The sequence below is a fragment of the Mus caroli genome, unplaced genomic scaffold (assembly GCF_978045245.1).
Source record: "Mus caroli unplaced genomic scaffold, Mus_caroli_1 scaffold_5, whole genome shotgun sequence".
Lineage (NCBI taxonomy): Eukaryota > Metazoa > Chordata > Mammalia > Rodentia > Muridae > Mus > Mus caroli.
Genome location: NW_028227260.1, coordinates 11,259,426 through 11,282,136, shown reverse-complemented (window position 1 = coordinate 11,282,136; position 22,711 = coordinate 11,259,426). Strand labels below are relative to the sequence as shown.

The 22,711-nt window shown below is 44.2% G+C and overlaps 1 protein-coding gene across 1 annotated transcript; it reads left to right on the top strand.

Annotated features, from left to right (window-relative positions):
* The first annotated feature begins 4,091 nt into the window (after window positions 1-4,091).
* Window positions 4,092-22,208, top strand: Rs1 (retinoschisin 1). The gene is made up of 6 exons (XM_085838336.1): window positions 4,092-4,173; window positions 7,561-7,586; window positions 9,970-10,075; window positions 18,307-18,448; window positions 18,925-19,120; window positions 22,056-22,208. The coding sequence occupies exons 1-6, from the start codon at window positions 4,092-4,094 to the stop codon at window positions 22,206-22,208; spliced, it is 705 nt and encodes a 234-aa protein (XP_085694462.1).
* Window positions 22,209-22,711: the final 503 nt, after the last annotated feature.

The window sequence follows — 22,711 nt, the reverse complement described above, 5'->3', positions numbered from 1 at the left end:
CATCCATCCTATTAAAATGTGTTAGTCCACTTTTTGGGTTATGTTTATTATATAAAGGTGGAGGGGGTTATCTGGCCCCATCTTACGGGTAACTGTGTCCCTTTTGTGGGTATAAAAACCATCAGATACTGCAATTTTATTTTTGTAAAAAAGCAACTGTTTTTTTTTTAAAGACTTATTTTATTTTTGATTATGTGTCTGGGGGAGCAGTATGCACATCTGCATGCAGGTGCCTGTGGAAGCCTGTGGAGACATCACATCACCTGAAGCTGGAGTTTCAGGCAGTTTTATGCCACCAGACATTGGTGCTGAGAATAGAGTCTCCTGCAAAAGCAGTATATCTTATTAATCTGTGAGCCATCTCTGCAGCCAAACGCAACCTTTAAAAGCTGTGGTTTCTGTGGCATTTAATTCATCCACTTAGAGGGTACACTTCAATAGCTTTTTTTTTTTTTAAATATGCTTACAGATCTGTGGGCACATATGGTCCAATATTAGAACCCTTTCAGCACTACAGATATTAAATACTTACTCCCTATTCTCCCCAGCCCCCAGCCCCAGTCCCTGGCATCCACAAATCCCCTTCCTGTCATCTATAGATTCACCTCTTCTAGACTTTACACTGAAATGGTATTACACAACATGTGGTCTTTTGTCTTTTGCTTGCCGTGTGTCTGTGAGGTTCATCTGTGTTGAGCATGAAAGGATAACAGATTTACCCATGAATATGCCTGTCGCCTAAAATAGCAACACTTTCACACTAGAAGCAATTTCCTTCTTTCTTCTTCCCAAGAGGGACATTATTGCAGCCTGCTAGTTTTCTCCTGTGTCTTTTGTGTGTGTGTGTGTGTTTCTCAAGTAGATGAAGGGACTGGTTACTTTTTTTTTTAAATCATTCATACTTTTATACTTTTCTCCCCTGCTTTGTCAGTTTCTAAATGAGTGAATACTGTATTTGGTGATCCCCAATCAGAAAGACCAAAATAATTTAAAATAATCTCGTCTCTGTATCACTAAGGTATCCTTTTTCACTTGGGCCATGCAGAGAAATAAGCATGCCTTGATTGACCCTCACCCCACCCCAACCTCCAGTGGTAACAAGGACCTCCCCAGCGGCTCAACCATTTGAATAAAAAGGACACATGAGCCCATTTTGCACAAATCTAAGATGAGCAAGTGGCAGTGTCACCTGTAAACATGTGCCCGGAGCACGGAACGACCTGAGTAGGCAGAAAAAGATGGAAGTAATTTATGATTTTTCTTTTAAAGGTTGCCATTTCCCCCACCTTTCTCACTTTCCAACAACATTATATTCTGGTGTGATATGTTGTAGACAAAAAAAGCTCTAAAGCTTTTATTCCCCAGTTGTTTTGGTGATTAAATCATTTTGGGGGAACTGCAACAGTGACTTTCATTCACTGCTCCCTTGGTGACAGTGTTTTTTTCTGTAAAAAGCGCCTGCTGTTCCCTCTGTCTCTGCTCATTTTCATAGGAATCTGGCACCTTAGAATCCCAGGCTGCCTGCAGTCAAATGCTTGCTAGGGAGGGGAGCCAGTGGGTGGCAGAACCTGCAAGAAATCAACTCCAAATTTAATAGGAATAAGCTCCTACACCATGCCTGATTAGCAGCTAGGTCTCATCCTTACCCCTCCAGGAATAAGGAAGGTTGCAGAAGTCCCTGAAAGGTATTTGCTGAGCCTCTTGTGAACTGTGGGTTGGCTCACCTGAACTTCTTAGGGACATATTTGGGCTTTGGTCCTCTCTCTTTTATCTCTCCACAAAAGTCTTGGCAAACTGATGTTTATGCAACCAGTAAGCCCTCTGGGGCTGAGGGGTGGGAAGCCAGTGGGTGGCGGAACCTGCAAGAAATCCGCCCCAAATTTAAGGAAGCATAGGAATAAGCTCCTACCCTATGTCTGCCTTGTGGTTAGGTCCTTATTTCATTGTCTCTTAGGTATCCCAGATTCTCTTGAGACTAGAAGGTGGAACATAGTACCTCCTGATTAACAAATCCGAGAGGTGCTAATCTCTTGAATTCTCCCGGACTATGGTTATATATAGCTCAGTGATCTCATGTAGCTTAGGCTGGCTGGAAGCTAGTTTTGAACTCACTACGAAGCAAAGGATGACCCTGAACTTCTTGGTTTGCCTGCGTTCATCTTCCAAGTGCTGCGATTACAAGAATGAATGCCACCATGTCTAGTTCATGTGGTGCTAGGGATCAACCCCGAGGCTTTGTGCATGTTAAGACAAGCACTCTACTAACTGAGCTATAGCTCTAGCCCTGACCCTGACTCAAAAGAGTAGGGGGGAGGAAGGAAGGAAGGAAGGAAGGAAGGAAGGAAGGAAGGAAGGAAGGAAGGAAGGAAGGAAGAGAGGGAGGGGCCAACAGGTGACTTGGGATTAGGAAAGTCCTTTTCACAGCAAAGGGGATGTAGAAGAAGAGAAGTTGACAGGTAAGTAGGGGAATTTGAGACAAAAAGAAAAAAAAATCTGTGGACCAGAGCATGGCAAGAAACGCAGAGAGCAAATGTTCATAAAGAGAGGTGGGCAGGAGGCAGACCATGGTCTCGAGACTCATCATAGAGATAAGGAAATATCCTGAGGAGCACCCATCTGAGGGGCTTTGAGCAAGTGGGTTTCATTTCTCTGCATTGGCAGATGGAGGATAGATGTATGCAACTATCTTTAGCAGTGAGGTATGTTAGGGAGTGCTAAGAGCAGGCAGGGTCTGTGGAATGGAGAGGAGAAACCCATCCTTCTTATTACCACGTCCTTTTACTTTTGATTGTCTTCATTGTGATTTAGTGTTCTAGTTTGTGAATTTATCACTATGTATCTTGCCTCTTGACGGCCACACAAGTACTTCCAGTTGAAGAGTAGGCATTACAAGGTCTGCTTCCATGAATATTCTAGGGCACATTTTTATTCTGGGAAAAATATATGAAAGCATTTCTAATTATGAATGGAATGGGTGGTTTATGGGGAACACATATGCTCAGCCTTGGAATAAATTACCAAAACCAAAGAGGCCAGACTCCTTTCTACCAATCAACAGAAGAATATAAGAGTTGGCACTGTTCTCTACTCTACCAACTTGTGGTTGGGTCCTGTTTAGAATAATAAGAGGCATCTACATGTAGAGCTCTAGTAAGCCATTCAATGCAGGAGTCTAAACCTTGGCTTTAGCAATGTCTGTGTGGTACTTGGAGTAAGCTAAGCTCTCAAAGAAAACCAAGATTTATCCGAATGGTGGACACTGAAAGTAGACAGGAAAGACTGACAATACCTAGTGTGCAGTGTGCAGATGGAAGGGCAGTGCTGGGGAGAATCCATTGCATTTGGGAAGAAGAAGCCCTCTGCGATTTCTTTTGCTAATGCAGGCCTTTTCACTGTAGTACTTGCTTGTGGTGGTTTGAATGAAAATGGTCCCCACAGGCTATTTTTGAAAACTTGATCCCCAGTTGGTGAAACTGTTTGGAAAGGATTAGGAGGTGTGGCCTTGCTGGATGAGGTCTGTCAACGGGGGGGAAGGCTTTGAAGTTTCCCAGTGTGCCTCTCTCTGTCTCCTACTTATTGATTGAAAAATGAGCCCTCAGCTGTCATGCCTTTGCTCTGCCATCCAGAATTCTAATCACCCAAAACCATATAGCCTAATTAAATACTTTTTTATAAATTACTTTGGTCATGGTACTTTAGGATATCAATAGCTAAGAAACTAAGACATTGGTTCACTTGCTCAACTTAACCAAAACACCACAGACTGGCTTGCATATGACAACAGTTCTAGAGGATCAAATGTCCCTGATCAAATGCCCTAGCAGGTTCTGTGTCTGATGAGGGCTAATGGTTCATAGGTGGTGCTTTTTCTCAGTGTCCTTACAGGTGGAAGGTATCCAGCTTTCTTGGACCTTATATTAAAGCACGCATTCCATTGATGTGAGTAGATAGCTTAGTCAGAGCCCCAAAGTGATTTAAGCACCTCCAAAACCCTCCATCTCCGGATGCTCTCCCATTGGTGAACAGATTTCAACATAGCAATTGAGCAGGAGGAAAGGAAGCCAGTACTTTGGTGAACACCCAAACCCAGCATGGAGCTGAATATCTGTAATCTCAATATCCAGCAGGTGGATGTTGGGGAATTAAGATTTCAAGGCCAGACTTGGCTACATAGTAAGTTTGATGCCATCCTGGGCTATATGAGATCCTGTTTCCAAAACCCCCAAATATAAACAATAAAAAATGGCAGTCCTTCATGTTCACTGCTACCCTAGAAGGTCAGTTCTGCTTGTAACAGATGACTAACAGAGGAACAAGGTCCCGGAAGAGCTACCCGTATGCTGGCTGCCAATGAAGTTGCTGAAGTCTTAGTAGATTTAGGAGCTATGGTCCTGACTTCCATCACAACCCCAGCATCACCATGGGCACTGCCCAGTAGTCTATCTTCTTTTAGGTCTTCAGGTCTCCCTGGGTAGAGAACAAGGCTTCTGCTTGCATAGGGCTGATGCCCCAGTACAGTGACAGTCTCACAATGAGTGCAGCAATGTGGCCACAGAACGGGGAAATGTGTGTTCTTTAACTAGTAGCTTTTATAATCATGATAAAAAGATGAGTGTCTACTCTCAAGCTGAAAGCTTTTCACGGGCATCTGATTCTCTTACTAAATGACAAAGTGGTTAGAGGAGGGACCTACAGCTTTCATTGTCTACACTCAGGTTTCTTTTGAGAATTTTACAGTAGGTATGTATTGTTTTCTAGTCAACACAGAAATAAAAGGATTTGTTTTGTTGAAAAGAAGTGGGGGGTTTGGTACTGATGAGGGGAAATTGATTTATGTTACTTATTCATTCTCAGGTTCATGGCTGAGACTCCTTATGACAAATGATAGATTAATAAAAGCATGCAAATGCGGGAGCTCAGCTGGCGGAGTACCTGATATGCAAGTATGAAGATCTCTGTTCAATCCCCAGAAATCAAATAAAAAAGCTGGGCATAGTGAGGAAGAGGAGATAGGAGGATTCCTGTGGCTGGCTGGACAGCTAGCCTAGCCTATTCATCTATTTCCAGGCCACTAAGGGATGGTACCTTAAAAAAATAACAATAATAATAAATAAAAAGGTAACTGGTTCCTGAGGAGCATCTAAGGATATCCTTTAACTCAACGTGCACATACACTGTATACACAGGAACACATACAAGCATGCAGATTTACCTATCAAGTTTTACCAAAAAAAAAGAACACTTTATTCACTGTTGGTGGGTATGTAAACTGGCATACGTAGCCACTATGGAAATCAGCACAGAGGTTCCCTTCCCACTCCAACAAAACAAAACAAAACAAAACAAAACCCCTCTAGAACTAGAACTAGAACTAGAACTAGAACTAGAACTAGAACTAGAACTAGAACTACTGCGTGATCCAGGTTTACCACTCCTGAGTATTTACTCAAAGGACTCTACTTCAACCTGTGACTGAGGCATCATATACAAGCAGGGCGTGATGGCACGTGCCATTAATCCCACCCCTCAGGAGGCAGAGTCAGGTAGATCTCTGTGAGTTCGAGGCCAGTTTGGTCTACATAGCGAGTTCCAGTACAGCCATGAGACCATATAGCCATATGGAGTAGGGGGATTGTGAGCATAGAGTATGAATGTTCTTGAGAGAATTATTAAATGAATTGGAATTATTATACACTGTCTTCTTTCATAGGAAAAATGAATGGAAAAGGAGAGATCTTTGGGTGGGGATAACAGCATACATGACATGAAAGCAGAAGGGGGTTAGTTATTGGAAGGCAGGGAGGGACCCAGGAGGATGAGGGGAAGAGAATGCAAGGGAAAGGAGTAAAGGAGGAGGAGGTGGAGGTACACACTATTAATTCCAGCACTTGCGAGGAGGGGACAGAGCCCTGTGAGTTCAAGGTCAGCCCCCTCTGCATAGTCAGTTCCAGGATAGCCAATGGCTACATAATGAGACCCTGGGTCAGAGAAAGTGGCCGGCGAGGGATATTGATGCTTATAGTTTACTTTAGCCACCACACAGCTGAATGAGTTAAACCTGTTCCTGCTACTTTTGCACTTTCAATGCTCCCAGATTACTTACATGGAGTTTATATGTTATTATGATTTAATAGCTCTTGTACATTATAGACAGACCTCAAGAAAATTTTTCAACCAATAGTCCAGGCAAAAATAACTTTTTTTTTTCTGGTTTTTCGAAACAGGGTTTCTCTGTATAGCCCTGGCTGTCCTGGAACTCACTTTGTAGACCAGACTGGCCTCGAACTCAGAAATCTGCCTGCCTCTGCCTCCCCAGTGCTGGGATTAAAGGAGTGCACCACCACCGTCCTGTGAAAAATAACCTTTTTTGTTGTTTTAATTATTTTTAAGATTTTATGTGTATGGGTGTCTGTCTGTATGTATGTCTGTGTACCACTTGTATGCTTGGTGCCCTCAGAGGACAGAACAGATCATAGGGTTTCCTGGGATAAGAGTTATAGGAGTTATAGATGACTGTAAGCCACCAAGTGGACGCTGGGAATTGAACCTTGGTTAGCTGGAAGAGTGTCCAGTATTTTTAATTCCAGTCCCCATTGTTTGTCTATGAAGATTTTGCTTGGTAGTCCAGTCTGGCTTTAAGAAACAGGGTCTCGTGCATCCCCGGCTTGCTCAGACTTCCATGCAGCTGAGGATGGCTTTAGAGTAACAACCCTCCTGCCTTTTCCTCGTGGAGTGCTGAGACTACAGTCGTGTGCCACCAGCAGACTTCTCCTAACAAGAATGTGGCACAGGGAGGCAACTGGGAATCATACAGGAAGGAGGAGTAAAAGGAAGGGGAGGAAGGAGAGGAAAAGTGGCAGGAGGAGAAGAAAAAGGAGGAGGAGAAAAGGGTGATAGTGGTGTAGGAAGAGGAGGAGGAGGAGGAGGAGTACTTAATCAGTAAAGGAAAAAGGCTGAGCTCAGTCCTTGGAACCTACATGGTAGGAGAGAATGAGACTTCCGCAAAGTTTCCTCTGATCCCCACACTGGAGCAATGGTGCCGTCACATCACTCTCCCACTTCACCCAACCCCTTACAAAAATAAAAATAACAAAAACAAAACAACAAACAAACAAATACGTAAATAAATGTAGTTTAAAAAAGAAAGCTGTAGCCGGGCGTGGTGGCACACGCCTTTAGTCCCAGCACTTGGGAGGCAGAGGCAGGAGGATTTCTGAGTTTGAGGCCAGCCTGGTCTACAAAGTGAGTTCCAGGACAGCCAGGGCTGTACAGAGAAACCCTGTCTTGAAAAACCAAAAGAAAAAAAAAAGAAAGAAAAAAGAAAGCTTGTACTGCACCCTGCTTTGCTATATTAATATATTTTCCATAATTCTATAAGAAAAAACAATAGTCATTGCCATCCTTTTCCTGCCTCCTTTTCCAGCATCTGTTCTCGCGTTGGATGCAGGCCCCAGCTGGACTTTTTCCACAATGAGCTCCTTAACCTCCATGGCATTGTTTTCATTTTGCCTTCTTTCCTTTCTTAATTTCATTTTTTCCCTCTCTTGTTCTTTTGCTCAGCCACATTGGGATTGTCATCGACAGAGGTAAGTTACAGTAAGAAGGGTGGAATTTTCATCGGTGTTGCTTTTGAAGTAAAACTAATGTATGAGTCTAGCACTATTGGGGGGAAGAATGCTGAGGGTGAAGCCAAGGGCCTTGGGCATGCTAAGCAAGTGATCCACACTGATACCTACTCCTGAAGCCTGAGCGCCTTTTTCAAATGTCTGTTGTTTTAGTTGTGTGTTGGGTGTGGGCATGAGTGGAAAGGCAGGTCTTCCTATTGTTCTACCCCTCCTTGCCTTAATTCAGGCTCTCTCACTAAACTGGAAGCTTGATTTTGTGGTTAGGTGGGCTAGCCATGAGCCACCCAAATCACCCTTCTCTATCCCCTCCCCCTAAACTGGGGTTATGGCCACATCAAGCAGCCATGCCCAGCTTTCTGCCTGGGCTCTGGAGATTTGAGCTCAGGTCCTCATATTTGCACAGCAAGGGCTCTTACCCACTTAGCCCTCTCCCCAGTCCCTTTCAAATGTACTTTTTAAAAAAGTTTTACACTGAACTTAGGCCTATTACTCCAGCATGCAGTAAACTGAGGCACTCAAGGCTAGCTAGCCTGGGCTACAAAGTGAGACATTGACTAAAAGGAAAAAGAGAAAAGGAAGGGAAGGAGGGAGGGAGAAAGGAAGGAAGGAAGGAAGGAAGGAAGGAAGGAAGGAAGGAAGGAAGGAAGGAAGGAAGGAAGGAGGGAGGGAGGGAGGGAGGGAGGGAGGGAGGAAGGAAGGGGGAGAGAGAGAGAGAAAGAGGACAAAGAAGAAGGGAAAGAGGGATGGATGGAGGGAGGGAGAGAAAGAGGGGGGAGTTCAGTGGAGAAGCTAGGGATATGGCTCGGTTGGCAGAGTGCTATCTAGCATACATGATAGTGAATGCCTATAATCTCAGAACTCTAGAGGCATCATTCCAAGGTTTTACTTTGACTACATAGAGTTTAAGGCCAGCTTGGGACACAAGAGACTGTGTCTCAAAACAAGGAAATAAAAACAAAAATCTAAAAAACACCCACCCAGACCTATTTTAGGTACCTTTTTTGTCCATGCTAGGCAAGTGATTTAACACTTAGCTGCACCCATAGGAAGCTTGCTGGGCTTCTTTGTTTTGGGGACAGGAGTTTTGTATGTAGCCCAGATACCAGACCCAGTTACATTGGCATTTGTTTTGCTATTGTTATTGCTTTTTTGATGTCATTTTTTTTTTGCAAGTTCTTCTGTAGCCCAGGCTTGCCTGGAACTCTGGAACTTGATAGGTAGCTGATGATAACTTTAAACTCTTGATCCTCCTATCCCTATCTTCCAAGTGCTGGGATTACAGTCATGTACTACTGTAGTTTTAAAATTGGATGCCTTAGATAGGATCCTCCAGGGAGCATAAAGAGTACAATCTTGTACTGGAACTCCATCTCCAAGAAGGTAAACATTATCCTTGTGTACATAGGTAGCCCTGGGGATAATCAGTTGGTGCCTATAGTGAGAGGCAATTTTTTTATTTAGATGAGCAGGGCATGGTGGAACATGTCTTTAATTCTAGCATTTGGGACATAGAGGCAGGAGGATCGGAAGGCATCCTTGGCTACACAGAGAGTTGGAGGTCAGCCAGCCTGTACTGAATGAGACCCAGCCTGAAACAAAAAGGGGGATGGAGGAGATAGAAGGATGGCTCATGTGGTAAATCCAGAGAACTCATAAAAAATGCTGGGCATGGTGGCAGGACTTTGTAATCCCAGTGTCGGGGAGGTGAAGACAAGAGAATCCCCAGGGCATGCTGGCCAACTAACTAGTCTAGCCTAATTGGTGAGCTCCAGGACAGTAAGAGACCCTGCTTCAAAGAAGGCAGATGGGATTCCTGAGAATGCCACCCGAAGGTGTCCTCTAGCATCCTCACATGAGCATACAAGAACACGAGCACCTGAATGTAACATGTGCGCGCGCACACACACACACACACACACACACACATTTTAAAAAAGTAATATAGAGCTGGAGTGTACCTTTGTTGACAGAACACTTGTTTAGGATTCGTGAAGGTCTTGATTTGATCCTAAACACCATGTAAACTGGGCACCCATCTAGAAGCCCAGCACTCAGAGGTGGAGACAGGAGGTCAGGAGTTCAACAAGGTCATTCTCTGCTACACAGTGAGTTTAAAATCGGCCTGGGATACACGAGAGAGACCCTGTGTAAGAGCAGCAGCAGCAAGAACTCAAGCTAAAAAGGAACATGCAGTGTAAGACGAAGGGCCACTGTGTGCGTAGAGCCAGCCAACCACACACTGTAATGAATGGCTCTGACCTTTGCAAGTAAGCTTCTTGTGATGCTCTGGTCAGTTGCCTTTGACTACGACTTTTGTGACTTGTGCTCCTCTGGCTGCTTGCAGGATGAGGGTGAGGACCCCTGGTACCAGAAGGCATGCAAGTGTGATTGCCAGGTAGGAGCCAATGCTCTGTGGTCTGCTGGAGCTACCTCCTTAGACTGTATTCCAGGTGAGTGGCTCAACGCCCTAGCGTTCCTCCTTCCAACTCTTAACCCTCTGCTTTCTCTCAAATTGGCTTGTGAGCTTCACATCTCACCGTGGCCACTGCTCCAAGATTCTGTTCATTATCAACTGCCAGGCTCTCTCTCCTCCCTGGCTTGCCTGAGATGGTCAGGTAAGACCCAACTGTCAATGCTATCTGAAAATAACTCAGCGTGAGGGAAGTCCCTTCCTTTTAGGTATCAGAGGAAATGTGTGTGTGTGTGTGTGTGTGTGTGTGTGTGTGTGTGTCTATATCCTGTGGAGTCAGGCTGTCTCTAAATCAGTAATGAGGATATGGAGGGCAAGAATTTAGTAAAACAAGTCGCTTCTAGAAGCTAAATTACTGTCATTTCATTTCATACAGCCAACATGGAGGAACTCTATAGTTCCATAAAATTATTTTTGTTGCTACTTCATAACCATGATTTTTGTCAGTTATGAATCATAACGTAAATATTTTTGAAGACAGATGTTTACCAAGGGGGTCGTGACCCACAAGTTGAGAACTGCTGGCAGTTTGGTGACCCAGCTCTATGGGGCTGTTAGGAGGAATAAATGGGACAAGGCGTCATTGTGTTGGACTTGGCCAACTATGGCCTTTTAGTAGACATTAGTTCTTTTGTTTTGTTGCCTCCTGGAGTTTACAGTGAGGAATTAGAGCAGACTTGCAGAGGCTTGCACATCTCTGTAAATATTTGCAAGGCTTTATCCTTTCCATGGCCCAGGGCCGATGGTGCATGAAAGCCATGCCTCTCCTGGTTCTCAGAGTGCCTCAATCTTTGTTTCTCAACAGAAACTCAGTCTCTTCTTTAGGAAACTGGGGTGGGGAGTTGGGGAACAGAAAGGAGGTTTGGTGAAGTGGCGTTTCCTCAAGGACGTCCGATTATGCTTGGTGGCAAGTACTCGTGCAGCTTTTAAATGCTGGTGTGACCTGCCCAACTTAAAGGGTCTTCTCGAGTAATGCATGTGTAAATCTGTTCAAGGACTTTAACCCTGTGCTGGGCACTGTTAGGAAGGCCGGAACAAAGGCTTTGGCTCCATCATACTGAGGTTTATCATTCAATGGAAATGAACATTTCTTTTCTGCTACGAATGGGGAGATATGCCTCCTTCTGGAAGAAGACCGTCTAATCCTAACCACAGCCACAGTCTTCTCCATTTTTGTGCCTTGGATGGGGAAGAATCACACTGGGGCACAGGTAAAGGATGCAAGTGGCCATGGTTTCTTATAGCAAGCAAAAGGAGTTTAGCGGGGGAGGTAACAAAACAGAAAGTGAGTCTAACCCTCAAGAATCTCCTGCGATGCTGGTCGTGGTGGCGCACGCCTTTAATCCCAGCACTCGGGAGGCAGAGGCAGGTGGATTTCTGAGTTCGAGGCCAGCCTGGTCTACAGAGTGAGTTCCAGGACAGCCAGGGTTACACAGAGAAACCCTGTCTCAAAAAACAAAAAACAAAACAAAACAAAATCTCCTGCAATGACAAAGGGTGGTCTCTATTGTCTAGGCTTCTGTCTTGGTCTACCATTTTCCTGCCCTTGCTCACCCTTGGGGGCAGTCGGAGGTGGTCCTTTTCCTGCAATACAGATGGAAGCTTTATTAGAAGTAGTCTTTCTCCACAATTCAATCGGTTAAGAGTTTGCAGGACTTCCTATAACCACCTATAAAGTGAGAAGCTGACTTGGGTAAAGGGTTTTGTTGGAAGCCAGCTGCAGCATGCTGAGACCTAGCTTCATGGTTTCCTCAGAGCCCTGTCACTACTCTTATCTGGTCAGCTTGCCAATCACATTCTCCGCTGTATGAACTCTTACTCTCTCCTCAGTGTGTCTGACCTCACCATTTTAAGCCTAACATTGGTTTTAAATGAAATATTTCCAGTAGGGACATCATATATACTGGAATTTCACTCCAAAGAGGCTTCGTGAAAAGTAGACAGAGGGCCAAGAATGGAGCTCTGGTTCCAGAGTGCCAGCCCAGCACATACCATTGCTGGGCCCATCATCGCCGAACTCTGAAGGTTCAAGAAGGAAGATCATTATTTCAAGGTCATACTCAGTGCTACAAAGGGAGTTTGAAGCAGTCCTAGATTACATAATACACTATGTCAAAGATGAATGGATAGGGCCAGTGGCATGGCTCAGGAGGCCAAGGTGCCTAATGAGCAGACCCACACCATGGAAGGAGACTGTGACTGCTTAAAGTTGTCTTCCAACCTCCATTCCTGCACTGATCTCCCACATGTGCACACTCCCTACAACCACACCCCCAAATAAGTAAATGTGTTTATAAATATTTCTATTTCATAGTAGTATAACATATCTATAAATATTTATATGAATAAAGTTTACTCATATAAGTGAACTTGAGATTCCAACATGAAACAGTATCTTAGCATAAGCGTACTTTTTATAGTCTATTTCTTCTAGCAACACAGATATTTTCAGGTAGAAAGGAAGAAAACCATGTCAGTGTGAAATGGTCGGTTCCTCATGGTAACTGGCTGTTTTGTGAAAGATTCACAGTAGCAGGACTAGGCTCAAAGTTCTGGAAGGCGTTTGTTGGTCACTGTTTCTGTTTCTCATGGGATACCAAGAAGATCACTTCGTTTGGCTGGCTGGATCTTGATCTTGAGTGTTTCCATCAGTTCTACCTTAAGAGGGAAGATCCTAGGAAGCACAGAAGTACAGGTGTTACTCAGAGCTGCTGAAAAAGCCCACAGGGATATGGAGGATAAAGTCTAGGTGTTCTGCCCACAGAGCAGAAGGCCAGGGACCTTCTTTACCATCAGTTAAAACTATCACAAAGACCAATTTTGCCTTTTCCACAGTTGACCTAAGATTGGCCTGGCCTCCTGAGAATGGGGTGTGGCAGGGTGGGGACATGCAAAAGCCTAAGAAACCCAGGTGTTCAGGCTGGGGATGTAGCTCAGTGGTAGAGCACTTGCCTCACCTGTGTGAAGCCTCAGGTTCAATTCTCAGCACTCCAAAAAGAAAAAAAAAGGACAAAGGTAATACAATAGCTCCTTAGTACTCTCCTTTTATTCCACATTAATATTCTGTTATCTGCACATCTAACTTTTATAAATATTAGTCTTTTTATTATTCTACAGCACACACACACACACATAAGTACTAGTCACAGCTTTTAGCTGTTTCTTATCAGAAATGTTCCCGAGCTGTCCCATCCTCCCTTTGTTTTGCAGACAGAACCTCATAGAGCCAAGCATGACCTTGAACTCCGGATTGCCCTGAGAACTGGGATTGTAGGCATGGCCCACTAGGCTTAGTTTTCTTTGGGTTTCTTTAGGGCATGTTTTTCTTCTGTGGTGCTGGGATTTGAACCTAGAACCTCACACATGCTAGGCAAGTGCTAAATCAGAGAGCTACACACCAAGACCTTGAACATGTTAGAAAAATACTCTACCATTGAGTAACATCCTGACCTTTTCCTTTAACCCTGAATATTCTTTATAAACAAGTCTGGAGTTTTCACCTTACAGATCCACAAAATATAGCCCAAATAAACAAGCTAACATTTAAAGTACCTTAGCAACACGTTTCACACATATACCCTTATCAATCTATTTATCAAGTGTCACGTGAGCCATAAAAAAGATGTGAGTTTTTCCTTTATGAGTGAAATGACTATTAAAAAAAAAAAACTGTAATGGAGCTGGTGAGTTGAGATAGGTCCGTGGCTAAGAATGCAAGCTTGAGGGCCTGGGTTTCAGTTCCCAGCATCCACATAAAACACTAGGCTTCACGAGGTATACAGACACACACCTTTAATCTAAATACTTGTGAGGCAGAAGCAGGCAATTTATAAGCTTGGGGCCAGCCTGGTATACATAGTGAATCCCAGGTTAGCCTGTACTGCAAAATGAAACCTTATCAAAACAAACTGAACAAGCAACCCAAAGAAACAAACAAACAAAACCTAGGTATTATTGTGTCTGTAATCTCAGCATTGGTGGGTGAAGGCAGGTGAATTCTATCACCTTGGTGGCCAGTATGCCCAGCCAAAACACAGAACTTCGTCAGTTCAGTAAGAGATCCTGTCTTAAGGGAATAAGGCAGAGTGACAGAGGAATTCACCCAGCATCCTCGTCGTGGGTCCTCCACGTGGACATGTGCACATTTGTGCACTTATATGCAGCACACACACATTATAAACAGCATAGTAGCTGTTTATAATAGAATCGCTGGGCAAAAACTTGATAAGATAATGTCTGTGGGGCTGACCAGGGTCTGCCCTTTGAAGCTTGCAAGTACTGCTTGGGGGTAAGGTCTTGGCCACCGAGAGGGTGTACAGCTGTTTATGGTGGAAGCTCTCTCTAGGCCACACTTCCTTAGAATCCCCAGATGGTTTTTTGAGGGTGTCCAGAGGGCTAACTCATCCTTGGTCTCATTCCTCAGTGAAACCATATCTTCAGTGAGCTCAGACATCTACAAGGTCCCTCCTGCTTTAGCTGTGGCTATCACCTATTCTTCTGGTGCTGTATAGATCATCTAATATTCTAGTCCTGGCAGATGCTGCCAGTAGGGTAGGTGGAGGGGAGGAGAGACGAGCACAGGGTGTTAGATTTCTCCTATGGTAAATCCAAAGAGAAAACATGCAAAGTCAAAGAAAGAACCAACCCTATTACAGCCTGCTCCTTTTTAGCTAGGCAACTATACTCTTCTAAGTCTACAACTGTCACAACATGATTTCACTAGATATCTTTGCAAACATCTCAAGGCAATATTACTATGATGCCCATTCACAAGTGAGGAAATGGGTTTTAAGAAGGCATTAAGAACTAAGCTCACTGGCACTGGGTAGCCCTTTTATTCCTAACTGCCCATTATAGTCATCTGTGGTTCTGGAGCCCTACTCCAGTCCTATCCCAGAAGTTTTTCTGGAGAATGTGTCAGAGTACTGGTGTGCCTGGAGCTCCCTGGGTGACTAGATGGAAAGTGTCAAGGTCAGAGACCCACAGAATTAGACAGGAGATAGGATGACGCAGAGCCAGCTTGGATTATAAAGGACATCAAACTTCTTTGGGCCATTCAGGTGGCATTATTTAATCTCTCTCTCTCTCTCTCTCTCTCTCTCTCTCTCTCTCTCTCTCTCTCTGCCTCTCTGTCTCTCTTTCCCTGTCTCTGTCTCTGTCTTTCTGTCTCTCTCTGTCTCTGTCTCTCTGTCTGTCTCTGTCCATCTCTGCCTCTGTCTCTCTCCTTTTCTCTTTCTTTTCTGAAACAGACTCTCAGGTATTCCATGCTGGCCTTGAACTTACTATGTAGCCAAGGATGTCTTTGAATTCCTCTGTCCTGCCTCAGGCTGGAAGGGAGTTGGGGGTTGGGGGTTTGGATGTCTCAGTCAACCAGCCCACGAAATGCCTTCCCTGGCAGGCCAAAGCTTTGAAAATGCACTTGGAAAGTATGCTTGTTAAAAATACTCCACTCCAGGAGTGGACTCCCAGACACTGCATTCTTAATAAGCTTCCCTAATGATTCAGCCACACCAGGTGTGATTGCTTGGCTCAGAAAAGCGCCCATACTCTCTCCTGAGAACTGGCATGATTTTAATAGACTTCAAGGCCTCGAGCACTTGATAAACTACAAATGCTGTCCTCTCAAGCTTGGCCACACTGACATGCACTTACAGGTAGAAAGGAAGCTGAGCCATCATATCCTGAAGCCTGTGGCCATCCTGTCTATGTTTAATCTCAGACAGGGCCAGGGCATGGCAATTTCTGAAGGTGATGTGTGTGTGTGTGTGTGTGTGTGTGTGTTTTGAAGATGGAACAGTGTGCATGCTGCACAAACACACTACCACTGATCTATGGCCCCCCGATTTGTTTTCCTGAATTTGGGAACCTCAACCTCAAAGAAGGCTTAAACATTCCCTGTTAGTCAGTGTTCCAGGTAATGATGCCACAACAAACACACCTCTTTTACTTGAATTCAGATTTACACACAGAGAGAACATAATTTCATTTGCCTCGTTTGGAATTTATCATTCTCAAATAGGAATGTAGGTGAGTGGATGTATAGAGTGTTAATTTTCGTTTTGTATAGAATTTCAGTTAGGGACTGGGTTAGGATTCAAGAAAGAGAGGGCTCATTGGATTATGTCTGCACTGACATACAGTAAAAGGGCTAGAGGTTAGACTGTTACCTTAAGACAGGAGAGCTGAGGACCCTAAAGGTCCCCCATAGTGCAAGTGACCTGCATGCAGTTGCACCAGCTATTACAACTTCCTTCAGTCTAGACAACAGGAACAAAGACGAGACAAAGAGAAAACTTGACCAGACAACACTTATGTCCTCTTAGATCTTCCTGGTCAGAAATTATGTCACATAGTCACTTCTAACTCTGAGAAACTCTGGGAAAGATTTTAAAATGTCTGTGTGTGTGTGTGTGTGTGTGTGTGTGGTGTTGTGTTTTAAACTAGGCTGTCAATTGGCAAGATACCCAATGTTTTTTGGTTTTTGGCTTAAACAAGTCAGCTTAATTCCTCTATAGCAGGGTTCAGCCGGCTTTATTATCTATGTAACTATGTATCTGTCTGTCTGCCTGTCTATTTATTTATTTTTTTATTTATTCACATTACATGTCACCCCCTACCATAACCATTCCCCCTATCCCCCCTCCCCTTCTCCCCTGGCACATCAAGTGAGGTTAGGCTCATCCTCTCCCACACACACTAGACAAGGTAGTCCAGCTAAAAGAACATATCCCACATCCAGGTAAGAGTTTTCAGGATATCCCCCACTCCAGTTGTTCGGGACCCACACGAAGACCAAGCCACATATCTGCTACATATGTAAAGGGAAGGCCTAGGTCCAGCTGTGTATGCTCTTTGGTTGGTGGTTCAGTCTCTGAGAGCCCCAAGGGTCTGTTGATTCTGTTGGTTTTCCTGTGGAGTTCCAATCCCCTTTGGGGCTAGCAATCCTTCCTATTCTTCGATAAGGTTCCCCAAGCTCCATCCATTGTTTGGCTGTGGGTGTCTGCATCTGTCTGAGTCAGGTGCTGGGTGGAACCTCTCAGAGAACAACCACACTAGACTCCTGTCTGTAAGCCTAACATAGTATTATTAGTAGTGTCAAGGATTGGTGCTTGCCCATGGAATAGGTCTCAAGTTGGGCCGGTTATTGGTTGGTCATTCCCTCAGTTTTTTGCTCAATGCACAAGCCCCTGAATTTCTTGTAGAAAGGATAAATTTTAGGTCTAAAGTTTTGTGGGTGGGTTGGAATACCTATCACATCACTGGGGTTCCTGCCTGGCTACAGGAGGTGGCCTCTTCAGGTTCCATATCCCCAATGCTGTGAGTCACAGCTAAGGTCACGTCCCCCATCAATTCTTGGACACCTCCCTTATCCCAGGTCTCTGTCTCTTTCTAGAGATGCCCCGACCGCACAGTGCTGGTTTCAATGAGAGTACTTAGTTATGAAAGGAAGGAAACAGCAGGCAACTAGCCTATAAGGACCACTTTGGCTGTCCCAGTTTCGAAGAAGGCAGCCTCCTTCAACAGTTACCTCTTCAGTCATCCTTTATGTTTCTTCACACAGTGAGAAAAACGACAATTTACAAGCAAGAAGTCAGTCTCAGTATATAATTGCCATTTTTTGCTGCTCACCATTGTTTTATTCCTCTAATTGGCATCATCTGCTACCCAAGAGCAATTAGAGACCCTAATGTTCCTATGCAGCACAGTTCAACCTGTGATAATGAGGGAACTAAAACTGGACGCCTGGCATTTCAATATGCTATTTCACTACAAACCTCTTAGCATTTAGGTCTCTAAGTTGATGAGGGAGGTGGATGCATTTTTCACCTCCCCCCATGAGGTTGCCATAGAACCAGCTCCCCCAATTCTCCGCTTTTATAAATGTTGAGTGAATGTCTCTATGGCAATCCCTCTACCTTCATCCCGTGTGAGCACTTAATAGCGGCAGGTCCGGCTCTCTGTATCCCGTACCTTGCTGAGAAATGAAAAGTCTGCTACCTCCAAAGTGCCTATGTTTCTTGCTTCATTCTTTAAGCTATTTCATGTTGAAGTTCTGGGATAAGGAGGGGTTCATTCCTTCTTTTGTATTTCGGGATGAGGTCTCAATACTTTCTCCGGACAGCCCAGAGGAGCTGGGACTCCACACGAACATATGCTACCACTCTGCCTGGAGATTTGGGTGTTTGAGCGTGTGCTGTTTTTCCTCCCCAGAATGCCCATATCACAAGCCCCTGGGTTTCGAGTCAGGGGAGGTCATGCCAGATCAGATCACTTGCTCCAACCCAGAGCAGTATGTGGGCTGGTATTCTTCATGGACAGCAAACAAGGCCAGACTCAACAGTCAAGGTTTTGGGTAAGTAGGGCAGGAAGCCCAGGTGGTCATTCTTATATTTTTAAAGATGTGCTTTGAAAAAGTAGGTCTGTCTCCTAAATGGATAGCACAGAAAGCATTTATTCAACAGCCTCTGACTGAGTGCCTTGTTGTGCTGAGGACTGGGTGTACAGCGGTGGCAGGGTGGGTGAGTCCCTTGGCCAAAGCCAAGGCACACAGTGAAGAGGGGGAGAGACAGACTGGAAACACATCCCTGCATCCCTGGTCATGGGATGAACATGGTTGGGAAGATGAGGGAGGAAGGAAGAGCTCATTTGTTAAACATGCCAGGGAAGTCTTTCCTAAGGAAAAGAATTAAGAATCGGGCTATATCTGAAGGCCCGGATTTGGGATGATACCTCTTGATGCTAGGTAACCCTTCAAAACTCAGCACCTGCTGGCTTTTTACAGACATAGATAAGAGGATGGCTCCTGGTAATTTGGTGTGTTCCTGGCAGGTGTGCTTGGCTTTCCAAGTATCAGGACAGCAGCCAGTGGTTACAGATAGATTTGAAGGAGATCAAGGTGATTTCGGGAATCCTTACCCAAGGACGCTGTGACATAGACGAGTGGGTGACCAAGTACAGTGTGCAGTATAGGACTGATGAGCGCCTGAACTGGATCTACTATAAGGATCAGACCGGAAACAATCGGGTAAGTGGGGGTCACTCCAAGTCAGCTTCAGCTCACACTGCGGAGACACACCCCATCCCTATGTTCCTGCTGTCCATGTCTCTGAGCATTGACCCCTCTACATGCTGGGTCATCTGTGTTCCTTCTCCACTGTACAATCTCTCTTTTTTCCAGATGTGATCTGGGAGACTAGCAGTTTGTAAATGAATGTGGGTCTTTTTTGAAAAAAAGAAAAAAAAGTATTTTTCTAGTTCTCACTATCAGCATATAGTCTCTTGAAAATACTACCCTGGCAATTTGGACTGTTTCAAACTCACTCCAACAATGACTGTGGGGCTCCATGGGCCTGGCTCACCCATTATCACTTACTTGTATAGTTATGGTTGCTTCTTACTATTGACTGAGACTGACACCTTCAAACCTTTGGAAGTGCAGCAAGTGGGCCCCTTTGAGGCTAGAGAGATGTCTCTGTGGTTAAGAACCAGAGTCCAGAGGGCTGGAGAGATGGCTCAGTGGTTAAGAGCATTCATTGACTGCTCTTCCGAAGGTCCTAAGTTCAAATCCCAGCAACCACATGGTGGCTCACAACCATCTCTAATGAGATCTGATGCCCTCTTCTAGGGTGTCTGAAGACAGCTACAGTGTACTCACTTATAATAAATAAACTCACTTATAATAAATAAGTATAATAAATAAATTAAAAAATTTCAAAAAAGGAGCCAGAGTCCAGTTCCCAGCACTCAGATCATAACATTCTCTAACCCTAGTCCCAGGGGGTCAGATGCTCTGGCTTCCAAGGACTTCTGCATTCCCTTGCATATCGCCATACACTGACGCACATAGCTATGCGTAATAATAAAAGAAAGACTAAAACCAAATTTGAAAATGCTAGTAATGGGTAATAGCAAGATGAATTAATATAAATAGCCTAAATGGGCCTTTAAAAGATGGTGCCAGTTCAGACACACTTAATTAACCTTTGAGGACTGAGTTCTATCTAGATCTTCATTATGAACTAACCCATTAAACTCCTGGATGTCTTTGTGATCAATAAAAATTGAATTGAAAACTCACTTAGCTGCTTGAAAACACATTTTTTTTTTTTTTTTTGGACAATAGCAAGGAATTCTTCAGGCTATTTCCTATCTCTAGCCTAAGCTGGTCTTGATCCTTTTGCCTCACTCTCCAGAATGCTGGGATTACGGGCACATTCCACCACTTCCAGTTCTCCTAAGTCTATTCTTGACATTTAATCAGGTTGAGTAGACATATGTGACTAATAATCAGAAAACCTTATAGTCCATGGTAACAATTTGCACAGTAAGACATTCATGGGTTGAGGCTTGAGGTTTTGAGGAGTTTGACACAATGGGAATACCATTTTGATGCTTTTTTTTTTTTTGAGACATTTTTCATGTATCCCATGCTGGTCTCCAATTTGCTATGTGGCTCAAGATAACCTTGAATTTCTGATCCTCTATCCATCCTGAGTGCTGGGACTGGAGGTGTGTACTATCATCAGTTTCCGTGCTGCTGGGAATCAGAATCCAGCCTTGTCTGCTTGTCAGTCAAGCACACTACCAACTGGACCATACCTCCAGCTCCTCAGACTTTCACTTTCTGGCCTTTACTAGCTGTATTTTACAAAAGACATTAGAATTCATTTTTCAGTCTTGTGCTTGGAAGGCCTTGATGGTGCTCTAGAGGAGGCACTCCACTCCATTCACAAAGTCTTGGGTCGGATTTCAGGAAGCCCCTCTTCACCTGCTTCCGAGTTGAATACACTCAAGGACAAACAGCATGAGAGGGCAGCTCATGCCTTGTTGCTAGGAAGAAAGGCAAAATGGATGTAAACAAGGTGCGCCTGTTTTGTGGATGGATAAAGCTAAGTGCAGCCATTAAATCTTTTTAGGAGAAAGTTAGAAGAGGAAATGAAATGCTCTTACGTCACAGAGCAGAACACTGTGACCCTGGAAAGAGTGTGAAGACTGATTTCTTCAGAACTACTGTCAAGTGTCTGCAACATCTTAACGTGGCCTCCTGAAAAACATTAAAGCCTTTTATCTCTTTATGTCAACACCACCTTCTCCTTTCCAGAATTTTCCCTCTATTTTTTTTTTGTCTGTTTATTAAAATCTGTTTTCTCCAGGCCCAAAAGGCACTTGTCACTTGTATCAAAGACAAAAAAAATACACATTTATGCTTTGGCTTTCAACTCCATAGCCAGGCACAAGATTTGACTTGAGTGCATCTTGGAAATCTTTGGGATATATGAACTCTCTTGTATGCTGTGGGCCCATTCAAAACTTTCTGTCAAAGTACAAAGGATAGAAATGGAAAATTGTTAAAAAAAAAAAAAGAAAAGAGTCAAGAGGCATATTGTAGCAACCATCCAATAGGGCTATCTGTGAAGATGGAAAACAGCTAATGAGTAACTTTAAATGTGAGCTGGGCATGTGGTGCTGTGGGAGACTGGTTGCTTAGCACATACAAGGACATGGCAACACATACATACACACAGAAACACACACACAGGTAAACTAAAATTTCAGCTACTATTACTTCACATAAATGTAACTGGGCACACATGGCTACTTGCTACTATTTTGCATAGTGCAATGTCCCCATGCATACTCAGACATCCTCAGAGCTGCTTGCAACATCCATTCGGGTTTTATGGGGTGCTGCAAGTTTTCTGTAGTCAATATACTTTCTACGTTTCTCCATTGTTCAAAATTGAGGCTAGATCAAGTTAGATAGTGCTCAACAGGTAAAGGTACTTTCCACCAAGCATGGTATCCTGAGTTCAAGGCCCAGAACTCACATGGTAGGAGAGAAAACACACAAACACACACACACACACACACACACACACACACACTAGCTCTAGTCAGGAGTCATTTGTCCTTTTCCTTTCTCTATTGTGATAATGACCAGGCTTCCTCTTTCTCTTTAGGTCTTCTATGGAAACTCAGACCGGAGTTCTACAGTTCAGAACTTACTCAGGCCCCCCATCATTTCCCGCTTCATCCGACTGATCCCTCTAGGCTGGCATGTCCGAATTGCCATCCGGATGGAGCTGCTTGAGTGTGCCAGCAAGTGTGCCTGATGTCTATTTCAGAGCTTTGGGGGAAGGGCACCCTGAAATACCACTGGGATGAATGGGGCTATATCTTATAAGCACTTTACAATGTAGATCTGGGTAGAGAATATTTCACTTTTTAAAAGATAGTTTCAAATTTCAAAGGGAGAGAGAGAGAGAGAGAGAGAGAGAGAGAGAGAGAGAGAGAGAGAGAGAGAAGAGAGAGAGGAGAGAGAGAGAGAGAGAGAAGAGAGAGAGGAGAGAGGAGAGAGGAGAGAGGAGAGAGAGAGAGAGAGAGAGAGAGAGAGAGAGAGAGAGAGAGAGAGAGAGAGAGAGAGAGAGAGAGAGAGAGAGAGAAGCTTTTCTTCAACTCAGGGCCAAAGAAAATAAGAACAAAGAAAGCATCTCTCAAACCAATTTTCTTACACAAACCCAAATAGCAGGGGTAATTTGCTGCTCTGGCTCCCCATCTTTTTCTCTTTGTCTCAGTGACACCGTCAAAGGTGCAGGCCCAGGGGAACACAAAGCAG

What these genes read in the sequence shown, in the direction of transcription:
- Rs1 (XM_085838336.1), top strand. Translation starts at nt 4,092, where the DNA reads ATGGAGCTGAATATCTGTAATCTCAATATCCAGCAGGTGGATGTTGGG. An exon ending in TGGGATTGTCATCGACAGAG is followed by an intron (nt 7,587 to 9,969) that starts GTAAGTTACAGT and finishes GGCTGCTTGCAG; the next exon opens with GATGAGGGTGAGGACCCCTG. An exon ending in CTCCTTAGACTGTATTCCAG is followed by an intron (nt 10,076 to 18,306) that starts GTGAGTGGCTCA and finishes TTTCCTCCCCAG; the next exon opens with AATGCCCATATCACAAGCCC.